At 43.9% G+C, this 14,893-nt stretch overlaps 1 protein-coding gene across 2 annotated transcripts in view; it reads right to left on the bottom strand.

The window, feature by feature from the left end:
• Positions 1-14,893, bottom strand: part of ephb2b (eph receptor B2b) — a 118,893-nt gene that overhangs the window by 21,321 nt on the left and 82,679 nt on the right. For both annotated transcript variants that reach the window (XM_084543760.1, XM_084543761.1), the window contains exons 4-5: positions 12,086-12,241; positions 9,849-10,184 (exon numbers count right to left, since the gene is read on the bottom strand). In XM_084543760.1, coding sequence (XP_084399886.1) covers positions 9,849-10,184; positions 12,086-12,241 — 492 coding nt within the window. The remainder of the gene's footprint in view (positions 1-9,848; positions 10,185-12,085; positions 12,242-14,893) is intronic.

Below are 14,893 nucleotides of genomic sequence, written 5' to 3'. Positions count from 1 at the left end.
TCAGGTAAGCATTGAATGCACCACGCCATGTGATCTCACAGGGAAACTGATGTTATCTAAATGGATTCTGCGGCGCAACAACTTGCTAAACATCTATAGAGCCACTCTAGTCCGATAGGTGGTAGTAATACACCTGCAAGCTGGTTTGCCAAACCAAAAGAGGAGGAAGAAGAACTGGCAGTAACTTATTTTTTGTTTGTTTGTTTGTTTGTGTGGGAAGAAAACTAAGCAGAAGGCTAAATGAGTGTGGATGAGAAAATCTTTGGCAAGACGCGGCCAACATAGGATATCTACAGCTAACGTTAGCCTCAAAGGCTACTGTTGACTACTGTCGCTTGACAAACACACCGGCTGCTCTGTGTCCCTGTAGACACGTCCATCTCTTTTTATTATGATGAAAGTAATGATGTAATCATGCAGGCTTTAAATAAATATCAAACATGTTTGACCCTAACCTTGGGAGGTTTAAGAGCAAATCTGTAAGCACCTCACTTTACCAGATAATCTGGCCTGATAGTAGGAGTGCGTTCGGGGATAAATCGTCCTCAAACTCCTGCAGTCTGAGCCATGCACAAGCCACAAGAATGTTTCTTTTATTCCAGACCAAAGCATGAAGAAGGGTGATTATTTATTTTGTTTGAGTAGGAGTGCATTTTTGCACAATTTCAGCTATGAACAGATTGTGTTGTGTACATATTTTTTTTCCATCTCGGATAAACCCAAGCATGTAAACAGCCCAGCGACCGTAAGAGAAACAATCAAATCCAATAATGAATATGCCGGGGCCTGAAAAGGGGGTGGTATCCTATTGCTTAATTGTGAGAAGATGGGAGGCCCCAGCTGTTGTCAGAGAATTAGGTTTCAGACCCCACATTATTACTCAGCCTGGGATCTGATATGAAAGACACTGCTTTGGAGTCTATTCTAGCATGACACTCTGGCCTTGGCCCAACAACAGAGAACACAAAGGCTCTGTTTTGCTCAACATCTCTAATAGATGTTTTACTGTTACGTGTGACCATCTAATGACTTCCCTAATCAATTAAAGATGGAGTTTACAAGGATATTTCCACTCGTTTAGATCCAAGCCAGCTTAATGGGGCATGCTTTCGCTAACACACATACAGGAGTGAAGCTTTCATCCATCCAATTAATTTATGTCTCTGTTATCTTTTATTGTAGTACACTCTTTTGGTGGGCTGCCCTAATCTCTCCCTGAACATTTCCTTGTTTAGAACTGCGTGTTTGGCCTCTGTTAATAGGCACTGCTCTGAACACTATGGGCATCTTCATTAAGCAAGCCAGATGAAGCGAGACCATTGTGGATGGACGGCAATGGAGGAGGCCCTGTTGTGGGCAACCATGTTAAAAAAACACATTCTCCCCGCACAGAATGAAGGGATCCTGAGGAGCACCAGGATCCATGATAAGTGTTATATAGAGTTGTGTTTGGTGGAGCAGGGCTAGGAAAAGTTATGGAGATCAAAATAATGGTTGGATTTCTGGCAGCTGACAAACACTCGGTGCAGAGAAAAAAGGTGAGAAATCTCCAACATTTGCTGGGACATGAATCATATGCTTCTGAGAAAGTATACGTTGAAAGCCTTTTATCTACAACTCTCTTACGTCCCACTGTGACTGCAACCATGTGGCTCTGATTTGATTAGACGTTCTGGTACAGAGAGCAATGCTATGATTTGGGGAAGATGGGGGAGGTAGCGAGAACAGGTCAGGGCTCGTAAAATCCCTTTTCCTTTTCATTGTAAAAATCAGTTTCCCCGCAGAGCAATCTCTCCCAAAGGGCCCAAACCAGCTGGTCCTCTACCAGGCAGCCTCCCAAACAGGCTGCCACTGCTCCACTCTCTCAAACTGCCGTCCATTTATGAGCGGCACATCGAGATGCCTTAAAGGGAGAGGCCCATATTTACATGTACTTTAAGCATGCTGGCAGCCTGCCCCGTCTCCCCAGCTGCAAAGGATTGTGGGTTTTACATCTATAAAGATTTTCCAGCGCAGTAAAGCTACAAAAGTGAGATTTCAGTTCATCAAGCTTTAAACCATCTGCACTGGAAAAGACTGGGGACTATAATACACTCGTATACACACCATAAGCTAATTCTAAAATAGGCACTTCAGGGATTTGACGAGTTTTCAGATGCTTGCAGAGGTTAGGGTTTAAACCTAAGCCGTCTCGGCAAATCTACAGATGGAGAAAATGCATCCCAGATTAATGTATGCGAAGACAATTTTGCAGAGGATACGAGAGATGCTTGTATCTGGAATAAACTATGGTTTGTTGGTAATTCTCTCTTTTGGTGGCTCAAACAAGGAAATCCACAGTAGTCAAAGTCTGTCTCAGTCTTTACAAAAGTTTAGTGACTGTGGAAACATCAAGGACAAGACAACAAAGCCTCGTTTGTTGAACTTCATAAATACGCTGTGGCGTTGAAATTGGTTCCTGAAATGTTCCCATAACACAACAAAGTTTGTACATTTCCAAAATGTCATTTTAAATTATTAAAAAATTGTCTCTGAAGAACCTAAATCTGGCCTAAAGAGCAATTTCTATTGTCGTAAACATTTCTGCTGTGGCTCTTTAGTCTTCCTGGGCAGATTAAAGCAGAACCGGCACAATGTTGGAGCCGTCCGCCACAGGGATGTGGAATGAAGGATTTGAGTCACACAGCTCTCAGGGAAACTGGTCTCTGTTTAATCAGTGGGCTGCTATTGTGCATTTAAACAACTTCCAAACTGGCATCAGTGAGTTTAAAACTCCACAAACCACAGAATGCGTGTCAGTATTGTGCAGCATTGGAATGGCGAGTGTGGGGTGCAGCTTTAATTTGGCCACTGGGACACAGAAAATATTTTGTTTTATCAAGCTTCATTGATAGCAAAAGAAGGGAGAATGCGACATTGTGTTTTGTGGATTCACAGCGCTCAGTCCCCGTTACCATTACAACAGCCACAGGAACAAAAGGAACACGTGTAATTAATATGGGCTGGAGTGAAATTACCTCTTGAGAAACGTGTAAGTGACAATTATTTGCAGATTATTTAAGCAACATCCTCATTCATGCTCATTCACATTTAACCGAAATTAATATCTAAGAGGAGTTCAGTTCCATCAGGTCACACTGATGCCACTCTACAGCTGTAAAGTGACAATTTAATAAAAAACATAGAATTTGCAACGAGCAGTGATGACCTTTGGCTTAACGTTGATGCAAGTCTTAACACAGTATGACATTGTTGCAATGACTGTAACACAATAGAAAGGATTATAAAAGATCATCTCTTTCTGACCCGAGGTTACGCATAAAACCTTCCGGAGTTGTTCTGCTGGCTGCAGATCGCACAGTCGCTGTAGGATCTACGACTCTAGGCTACATTAAAAAAATGGGAGGTATTAGTGACATGTGAGTAGGAGCGGTGGGGGGGGAGCAGCTTGTCGTGTTCGAACCAGAAACTCCAGACAGTGGCAAGACAGTCGCTCAGACAATGACAGCTCTGTATCGCAGCCGCCTTCAAAGGAATGCTTAATGTACATGTCAACAGGAATTTGAATGTGTTTGGCAAACAGAAAGGACAAGGGGGTGGGGTGGGGGGGGTAAGGAGAAAGGCTAAGAGACACAGCGAAGGAGTGCCATTGTGTTTATCACACATCCATTTGCTTAATTGGTGAAGTTAACTCTATAAAGTTTATAGAAAGAATAAACTGATTGGGTAGTGACCCCTTTTTGCTTCATAACCTTTATTTATTATCTTTTTTTATTATCTCGCTGTTGGACGTAAAGAGTAAATAAATGGCAGCGGTAAAGCACAATCTATTATTCAGGGATTTCAGCGCACAACTAATGCACTCAACAATAATTAAATGTGCATTCATGTTATGTTCTCTTTTACAGCCCACTGGGCTAAAAGATCACGGCCTTTTAACCCAGATTTATATGCAGGGGATGTTCATTTTCTGTTCCTCTTCCCAGCACACGTCCTGAAGGAAGAGATCCATATAATGTGCTCAGAAAAAAAAAAAATCACATGGCTACTGAATGATTTATGAACAAGATCAATTAGTTAACTAATTCTGACAATCCATGTGCTAATTCTCTTATGGGGTCTCATAATTAAATTCATGCTGCATGCATAGGTAATTTAAAGTCATCTGACGAACCTCGCTGACAACTGTGCAGACTGCACACTTTATCGCCGAGATAATCTCACTCACTCTCTCTCTCTCACTCTCTCTCTGCTGTAGTCTGAACGTGTCTTCGTAAACATGTTGCTCAGTATCAACAGTCTCATGAAAGTGGCATACTGTATGTGTGGCTGCCTGGCTGACTACCAGAGCAGTCTTCTATCAAGGCTCTGTCAGTGCTGAGCTCCTGGTGCATGCTGAGGCCTCCTGTCTGTCTGCCTGGCTGACCTACACTGGCACCCACCATATGTGTCCTTCTTAACACCTTCTGTCACTGTCGCACTGCGCGCCGTGTACACCGGTGGTCCCTGTCTGACTCTCTGTCTATCAGCCTGCATCTCTGCCGTTCTTCTGTATTTAGAGCCGAGGCTTACTGATTATATAGCAGCCTGAATGACTTGTTATTGCTGCTCTGCTATCTCGGTCTGTTATTGAGTAGAAATGAACCTACATTAAGATGTACACCGATCAGGCACAACATTACGACCACCTTCCTAATATTGTGCAGGTCTCCCTTGTGCCTCCAAAACAGTTGTGGCTCATTAGAGAATGGACATGGACCTGCTGAGGGTGTCCTGTGGTGTCTGGCAGCAGAATGTTGTTAGTGGGGGCCTTTGGGTCCTATGGTTTGAGAGGAGGGGGCTCTGTGGATCAGGCTGGTGCCAGTGCATCCCACAGATACTTGATCAGTTTGGGATCTAGTGAATTTTGAGGCCAGGAACACCTTGTGCTTTTTTCCCCATATTTTCTGAGTTGTTCCTAAACCGTTTTTGTGTGTGTGCCTGTGTCAGGCTGCATCCTGCTGGGGATGCCTGCTGCCATCAAGGAGTGTCATTGCTATGGGGTGGGGGTGCCTGGTCTGGTCTAGGTGGGTGGTACATGTCTAAGTAACATCCACAAGAATGCCAGGTCCAAAAGTTTCCCAGCAGAACATTGTATTGTCACAAGAAAGACAATGTTGTTCACTTCTCCTGTCAGTGGTTTTAATGTTGTGGCTGATCGGTGTATGAGAAACTAAAACAAATGATATAAAACTGTCTGGTACATTGTGACAGAATGGGCCAAACTAAATAAATCTGTCGTTTTAATAACTGGTGTCACTGTCCTTAAGTCATGAGGGTAGTATCCACATTTGGCTCACCGTTGTACCAACACGTTCTGGCAGTGCCACCTGGCTCCGCACCAGTGCTTTTCACACCATGGCCCAGTGGAGCAGCAAAGTCCCTGGTAGCCTGGTTACATTGGACCTGAGCAATGTGGCCAATAATTAAGCCATAAATCTTGCCTAGGCGATATGAAAAGGCTGCCCCTATTTTTACACCCTCCCTGCCCTCTGAGTAATGTGGTTCATATCCACAATCAGCCAGTTCACCCGATAAGAAACCAATTCAGCCCCTCTGCTTCCTGATAGCATTAACAGCAACAGCTCACCTTGAGTTAATGAAATGCCTAAACAAATATGTCCTCTGGAATCTAATAAACCCGGCCACTATAGAATGCAATATGGCAAATATGCAGCGTATGTGGAGATCTAATTTATCTGTTGTGCGATGCTGAATTCTCTAGCAGAATAGGGTTCGTTCGCATTCAGGAGATAATCTCAATTCTGTGCACTGAAATTGATGATACGGCAGCTCAATAGAAAGCTAGCAAATGCCATTCAGCTCCACTCCTAGCTATTATTTGTGTGTCTTCATGATTTTAAGCAACTGTAACTGAACACTGCCTTCATAAAGTCATACATATTGAAATGACTACAATGTCCACCAAGAGTACACGCCGCCTTTAACCAGAACCATGCCTTTTAAATGTTATGGACAGCTCAAACACAGGCTCCGATGATCCGACCCAAAATCAAACACTTGCTGACATGTGCGCGCAAGATGTGGCTTTGTTCAAATATGTACACTGCACTCTCGGTTGCATTTGTAACCTTTCTATCCAGCCATGTGTCTCAGACTGTGCGGAGATAAAATGGCAGGTCTGTGCTGTGAAGTCTATTAGGGCAAAGTCACACAGTGCGTCTCAGTTGTCAGGAATGTTTGATTAAACTTCAGGGCGGCAATTTGGCTTTAGCTCGAATTTTTATTTCATGCAATAACGAATTTAGGCCAGCTAAGTTTAGGGGTGGAGAGAGCATGGGGGAAAAAATAAATTGTGTGAGGACATACATAAACTGTTAAAGGTGTCTCTGAAATGATGTTAGTACTTTTTGAAACGGGGTTCCTTGATATTTATTATGTAACAGAGTTAAACATGTGATCTTCCTGTATAGAGATAATGCCAATAGGTCACTTGTTTCCAAATGTATCTAAAAATGCAAAAAATGTGATGGCCACATCAGTTAAAGGGCAACAGATTACGTTTGGCGGAAGATAAACGATAGGAATTTATTAACAAAAATGAGCCACAGCATAAAATTACTACAAAACATTTTAGAAAACACTTAATCCCTGCAGTTCCTATAATCTGAGAAGTATTCTTTTAATCAGACCAACACAAGATGAATAGAAACACCAGACCAGACAACAGACAGAACAATATTACTGCAGAATTTTGCACTGGGCGTGCATGCACACTCACAAGTGCACCAACAAAACTGAATTTTATTACTTTCCCTCTCATAACACGAGTGCCACAGCTGAGAGGACCAATGGTGCGCACCTGGTGTAAATCTCTTTGACTGAGCAGATATTCCGTGTCAACGCCATAAACAAAACAATGAAAACCATCACCATACAGAAGGGTGAATCCCTTTAAGAGATCAGAACACTGTGGGGTGTTAATAAAACGAGGCGCCGCATCTGCGGTCGTGTAAGCCGATAAATTAACTGCTTAACTCAAAAGCCGGACTTAAAGTTTTATTTAATTCTGAAGACTCTGCAAACGTTGGAAGAAAGGGAATAGCGACGAAAGCAGGAGTTTTACATGCAAACGCATAAAAAAATGCTGAAAATCTTGACTTTTTATGGCAAACTCAAACAGGAGTGCATTTGTTGTAATTTAAAGAGATTATTTCAGATTATTTGCAACGTTATAAAAGAAATTAGAGTCTAGGGAAAATCACTTGCCCCGCTGTGTGGCCAATCTTTGCGGCACAAAGGAGTGGTTAGGCTTTTAATACCCATGCAAAACCGTCAGATCTTTGTCTTTTCAACATTGTCCTTCACTGACGTTTTTATTTCACTTGCAATATCGTCAAACTGTAAATTCATTCCAAAAGCATCACTAGTATGCTACCTCCTCATGCATCACCTCTTCCTCGATTGTCACATTTAAATCCCGGTAATGCCTTGAAACATAGACACCGTGGCACAAAGCATCAGTTCTGTAACACTCCTGGCACAGTCCCACTCCCACCAGTCATTCGATGTTAGGTAAGAGTAACTGAGAAAAGCCAAAGTAAGATGGCCTAAGTGTGACTCATTATTACAAAACGGCTTAGAGGCACATCTCAAGGCTTCTGCGTGTTCCACACAATGCAAGTTTTGGGGAATTAGTCATATGCTTATAAAACGAGCTCAAACGCCATTCAGCCCGGCGTTTGCTTTTGTGTGGCATTACAGTGTGTAATCAAGCGCTGCACTTTCCAGGGCAATCACGTCCTTTATCACAGAGGAACTGTCGCCAACCACCTACAGAGTGGGAGGATAAGCCCTGTGGGTAATAGAGTGTGGTGGGTGCTTGATTGGGTATGGAGGGTGAGAAGTTTTGCTCACACTCTGCCCCCCCACCCCCTGCCATCCTTCACACCAACAAGTCATAGCTGAGGAGGCAGCCATGCACACGAGAAATAAGCCACACTTTCACGCCACTCACTTTCAATTGACTTATTTATTTGTTGCTTTCATGGAGCGCTCCAGGCTCCGGCCCAAAGTAAGATCACTATTGGACTGATTAACACGCATGTATGTAAACAAAATTTCATAGACTCTGGTTTTTCTCCAACCCATGCTCTCATACTGAGCGTATGAACGGGGCACAGAGCTGCCTGAGGTGATTAGAGGTGACACGATGTTTATGTAACCTCCAAGCCTCACAAACCAGATGCAATTATGGTCTCCTGGTCTCTGTGACCCCGCTCTTGTTGCGTAGCGCCGCAAAACTCCAATCCTGTGTCCCAGGAGTGAGCAGGGTGCAGGGTGATGGGGGAAGGTGGGAACGCGGAGTGGGGGCGAGCAAGAGTTGAGTTCTTTTCACAGCTCCCTCTGACGGGAGCGCTTGCCGCCTAATCCAAAGTGACGGGCACTTCAGTGGAGAGGGCGCGGAGCCCCCCAATTTCCGCCAGGACCCCTCGGTAGGAGAAGCAGAGAAGCCAAGGGTTGGGGTGGCAGACTTATTGTGGCCCAGTGAGACCGAATGGGGCAGGGGCCTCATTACAACGCTTAACTGCACTCACAGGCCCTCATTAACCCACCACACCAGTGACTCAAATCAAAACAGACAATAAAAAGAGGTCGGCGTGTGAATAGGGACCTCCATTTTAGTGTGACATAGAGTTCCTGCATTGTAACAGAGTACTTTATGGGTCTTTTAAACAAACAGATCTCTGTAAACATTGAAGTTTTGCTTCAATCTAGGCTTCATGAATCCTGTAGAGTAAAAGTGTAACCGAGTAAAACCTAATATGTCCACCTTATAAAAACAGTGCTTTAGGTAGCTCAGTCATATAAAACTGCCCTCAGAGCAGGGGGGATGGATGATGGGAGCTGACAGGCACTTAAGTATTTTGCCGACGGGATGCAAAGCCGGTGCAAAGATGAAGCCCAGCCTGTATCCCCCCACCCCACTCATCAGTGCTTGGGGGAACAAAGCCTGGTACGCCAAACCAAATGATGCGTTTCATAGAGACAATTAAAGAGCAAATCAATGCCGTTGCCTTGGTGAAATAATTGCAGACGCGGCGGCTGAATTGAGCCGTGATCATACAGCGGAAAGCATGCAAAATCCCAACTATTGCAGAAAAGAGAAACAGAGTTTCAGGTATATTTCTTGAAAATCACAAAAAGTTACCCCATTCACCATGACTGTTTTTCATTAGGCCTTGAAATACTGCTTCTTGCTAAGTTAACGAGGTAGCTCAATCCTCATATATATATATATATATATATATATATATATATATATAGAGCAACGTAGCATACTTACTACTACTACTAAAAACATGTAATTCCACAATCAAGTGGGTGGAGGAGTATAAAGCTGTAATCACCGAACAGTAGATGAAGTGAGGAGTCGGCAGATATGCTGCTCTCAGCTCCACAGTCTGAAATACATGATGATGAGGTCACACCGTAAAGACCAGCAGGCCATCACATTCTGTCAGTCACATCATCAACGGTACTCTCCTTCCCATTTTACAGCCCTTCATCTGCATACATCACCATACAGGAGAGCCGGGAAACAGACTCATCGGAGGACTGTGCACTGTGCATTATGTGCTTGTAGAGGAGTGAGTGTGATGAAGAGGCTCTGTACAGGGCACGGGCGACAAAAGGACAGGAGCACAGACACGGCACGAAAATAGACGTGGCAGAGAGAAGAGAAGAGAAGAGAAGAGAAGAGAAGAGAAGAGAAGAGAAGAGAAGAGAAGAGAAGAGAACCACATGAGGAACATAAAGTGCAGAATAAGACAGATGGGCCCACTTACCAGCCTGGTTAGTGGTAATATTGACTGAGGCGTACTGAGGGGAGTAGGGGCTCTGATCTGACACCCCGTTGACAGCCTGCACCTCGAACGTGTACTGCGTGTGGGCCAGCAGGTCACTAATGTAGACCCGGGTTTCTGTCAGGCCCAGCTGACGGGGTAAAAACTGAACGTTGTCCCCGCAGCGAGTGCACCCTCCACGGCCTCCACCACAGCTCTTGCAGATGATGTTGAAGACCACGTCCTCGCGGCCCCCTGAGTCTCGAGGAGGCATCCACTCCAGCATCACAGAGGTTTCATTCACGATGGAGATCACAGTCTGCGGAGCCGAAGGGACAGCTGGAAAACACATGAGGGATTCTGTAGTTTAGACAATCGAGTGATGACACAAAAAGAAAAATGCAACTTGGGAATCGGTGGTGGTGTCATGCTTCATCCAGGGACTAAAGCTTATAGCTAAATCTGGTACAATAACTCTTCTTGTTCATATGCAAAAAAAAAAATCCAGCAGCTGTTTGTAAAAGTTGTGGACAGTACATGGTTGATGGATTAAAAACACTTCAAGGGGTCATTCAAGAAGAACAGTGATGAATTTGACTTGTTAAACACTGTGATTAAACACGGGATTATATAAATTCCTTGTTATGTGGTTGTCACTCACATAATTCAAAAGTCCATTTTGCAATGAAAGCTGTGTTGCGTCCTTGATGGCGTGGAGGGCACGATTACAAACCAAAATAACCCCTGCACATGAGGCGAGAACATCCAACAAAGATACTATAGCCTCTTTGAGGTCTGATCTGACTGAATTCCAAGCTGGCAGCGCCTCTTCCCTTGGGATGCCCATTTACACTCTTTCATTTCCACTGCTGGTGTCCACTCTGTCACGTGTTTCCTTGACATCTATTCTTGACAAAGTTCTCATGGAGCATCGTATAGAGTTACTGCAGCGGAGAGGAACCTACTGTTTCACCCATTGAGACATTCTTAGCAACCAGGCATTACAGGGTGGAAACTTCCCACATGCCGCTACACGTTGAGTGACGGGCCAAACAAACAAACAATGAGAACTGTTTATCTTTTACAGACATGTGCACCTAATTATGGTCGACGTATCCTCCAGGACTAATGAGATAAACAATTCCACTCCGCCCACAACATCCTAAATCTGAATCGATCACTTCTTATTTAACCTCCTTTTAATTGGCAGCAATTAACAGATCTCCGGCTTTGGAAGGGAGCCCACTGGAGTGCCCTTCTTGGTGTCTTTCATACACAGAAACATAACTCCTCCTTGGCATCTCCTTCCTGGGGAGGAGGACTAATATCCCCCCCATTAGCTGGCGGGAGGCTCTGATGGGCCCATTCCCTTGCTTTAATCAGGCCGGGCCCTGCTGCGCTTAATACGGGTGACGTGACGCTGCTGCTTTCTCATTCACAACAGCTGCTCAACTCCCAGAGCCAGGCTTATGCAAATCTCCTTTGTTGGAGACCATCAAATCTTTTCCCTCCTCTCTCCCTTTCAACAGGCAGAGAGGAGAGCGAGGAAAAAACACTACCGAAACGTTGAAAGAGCCTTTTTTTTCTCGCTCACCCCCATTTTGTTTTAGTTAGACCACACTCTGTGCGCCGATTCTCTGTCTTTCTCACATGCACACACCCAACCTCCCTCTCCCTCAAATTCCTTCTTGTTCATTTCTTTCTACGAGCCTTTCCCTCATGACTTACCCCTCCCTTGCTCACTTTTGCTTTGGTCTATCCTTCCTCTCTCTCTCTCTCTCAACCTCGGTGTCAGTCTCAAATTCAAATTCAAATTCGAACAGCTTCATTGGCATGACAAGAGAAAGTCTCGCCTCGGCTCATTCTCCAAGTCTGCCCCTTCACAAAGCTACGCGCCCTGGCCCAGTAACCTCTGGTCTGGTTTGGAGTACGGACTGAGTGATGTTGAGGAGGGGCAGCCGAGCCTTGTGTGTCGGGTCAGATCTGTGGACAGCCACACTATGAGCATGTCAGCGTCGCGTTCATGTGAGGGACGGCTCTGACAGGGTTTCTCTGTTTGGAGTTACACACACTACCAACGTCCTTTGATCCCAGGAATCTTCTGCTCAAGGCTGTGGCAAGTGTGTGTGTGTGTGTGTCGAAGAGTTCGTGTGAGAAACCAAAGAGTATCTATTCACGTCTGTGTACTATGTGGAAGTGATTTGAACGTTCACACATAACAACCTGAGCACCGTACTCACTTGTGCACGGCATCTGGAGCGGATCTGAGTCGGTGCGATAGTATCCGTTGCGGCAAACGCAGTTGATGGCGCCTTCGCTGGTGGTGCGGCTGTTGATGGGACACTGCATGCAGGCCTCATCTCCTTGGGTCGGTTTGAAAAAGCCAGAGGGACAGGCTAAAAGACAGAAGAGAGTAAGAAGGAAAACAAATTAGGATTTAAAAAAAAAAAGCTTTATTTTCAAAAAGTAGAGTGAGTTTGGACTAATGTATTAATCAGGTACTGGGTACGTATCAAAAGCTGGTGAAATTAAGGGTCCCCCAACAGCTCATCTGACTGAGCAGGAGCCCAGTAAACTAAAACTATAATCCTCGCTGCAGAGAGAGAAGGTGACAACAAACACAAACTTGCACCTATTACTCTGTATCATCCCCTCTCTCTCACACTAGTACCTCCTGCCTCACTTCACTATTAACAATCAAAATGTTGCGAAAATGAAATTGTGAAAAAACTAAAACGGTTACAGTTACAGTCAGACCCTGCACAGACACGCAGCTGTGGGCTGTGGCTTAGTAGGTAGAGCGGGTTGTCTACAAACCACAGCGTTAGTTAGCTCTGCCCCTGTTTCATGGACCACATGTGCATGAGCAAAACACCGAAACCCCCAATTGCTACCAGTGCTCCGGTGTCTGAATTAGGGGTTACACAACGAGTCGATTTTATTTACTTTTTTAAAGTCGACTAATACGTGGCCAAAGTCGAGTCAACGTCGACAAGTCGATGACGTCACGCATAAAAACACAGTAGACAGTGAGGCTTTGCAACTATGTTCTTGACCTTAATACATATTGTAGCGTCTCACACAAAATAAGCTATGGCTTTTCTGCAAGTTTAAGCCCTAGACCACGGCAACACCGTCAGTCTGACACTTCTAATATGTGGCTCAGGCTCAGCAAGAAAGTTAAGGATAGCCGGGATTTTTAAAAAAAATGCGGTAGGCCTATATGTCCGGAGCCTTTTCCCTCTTTACCAGCTAAAGGAGCTGCAATGACCCATGGGTTCCTCCCCTGTCTTCTCGGAGGCATCCGTGTTGTTACTGATCACGTGATCTCGTCGACTTACTGCTTAAAGCGCCATGGCACAGCAGTAAAGTCGACTAGTCGGTGCAACCCCTAATCTGAATGTGTGTGCGTTTCTGTGAATGAGTGGGTGCATTTGTCATTATGACTCTAAAGCACTTCGAGTGCCCATAGGTAGAAAAACGATACATAAATACAAGACCATTTACCATTTAAATGTATTTCTCTGTACATATACATTCATTACCACTTCATCATTTCAAGTGGTTCACTTTGAGCCGTTTAGTTATACAGCAGAAGCCAAAGAACACACAAACTGTGACTCCAACATAAATATGTATCAGCGCAGCCCAACATATTTAACATACAGCGTACTGCAGTCATGCATGTGTGGCAACTCTCTGCAGATATGGCAACATGTCGTGAGTTTGCTTTGAATTATTCACTGTGCCGTAGTTTCCTGAGAAACCTCTGAAGTGCCCTGCTTTCTGTTAAGAGCCCTTTTAAGGGCCTCTTTCTGGAAAGTTACATTCATTGCAGATATGAAGATGAACATGCTGTATTTGTGCATCTGACTGTGTGTGTGGGTGAATCACAGGCCACGCACGCTGTGAATCTGTTTGTGTGTTGCCATGAGCGTCAGTCACCGCTGTGATAAACAAACTCAGTTAGCTGCCTATTAAATCCCCATATCTCTTCGTTTCCAGTCACATTCTGCCTAAAAAAGAAAAATACAAACCTTTTCCAGTATTTGCACCTGCACCATGTCAAGGAGCTTTTATTGAATCTTGGGCCAAAAAAACTAAGGTTTTGCTTCAGGTAATCCAGCACCCCCGCGTCCCCCCCTCCCCCCTCCTATAGAGGATAAAATAAAGAGGTGCTCGAAGTACAGTAACATGAAAAATTCACACATGGGACATGCTTCATATCTGAAGTTAACCCCCCCCAGGTCTTTCACTGCTGTTGTTTTTCTTTACTAACAGAGTGAAAAGCAACATGATGCTTTCAGCGTGATGAAATGCAGCAACATACAGAAGATGAATTATTTATTTTATTTAATCTGTATATTCTTAAATATTTTTTAAACATATAGCCTAATAGTAATTAGGGATAGTAGTTTTAAATCCACTATCAAGGTGAATTCTGATGTGCACGTATTTCTTGTAATAGCTAAAACAAACCCCCTTTTCTACTAGTTTCTAACCGTACCATTTCATGACTTGCTTTTTCTGCAATGTAAAGTAATAAAAATACAGCTATTATTTCATTCCTGCACAGGCAATTACAACTCAACTGTAGCATCTGGAATATTAAAAAAAAAAAAAAAAAAAAAAAAAAAACATCCACAGCTGCAACTCACATTTAAAAGAGGTCAAATCACAAGGCAGAATTAGTCCGAGTCCAATCCCGATGTTTATATTAGACAGACACATCTCTGTACTCTCTAACCCCACGGGCCATAGATTAATGCTCTTTTTCCTATTTGAAACCCATACTACATTACTCAGAGCAATCACCTTCTAAATCCTGCTCGTACAGTTGTAACAGATGCAGACACTTTATAAACCAGGCAGCGACAGACATACTGTATGTGTTTAAGATGGGCTGTGACATATTGTAAAATGTACTGTGCTAATAAATAAACTTTTAATGACTATGACTGCGACTGTAAAACAAAGAAAGGAAGACACTGATTGTCGCGGAGAGACTTTAAATGCCTTTTCCTCGAAATCTGCAAACGTAAAAAGAG

The sequence above is a fragment of the Chelon labrosus genome, assembly GCF_963514085.1.
Source record: "Chelon labrosus genome assembly, chromosome: 4".
NCBI classification, from domain to species: Eukaryota; Metazoa; Chordata; class Actinopteri; order Mugiliformes; family Mugilidae; genus Chelon; species Chelon labrosus.
This window is presented reverse-complemented; position numbering and strand designations above follow the sequence as displayed.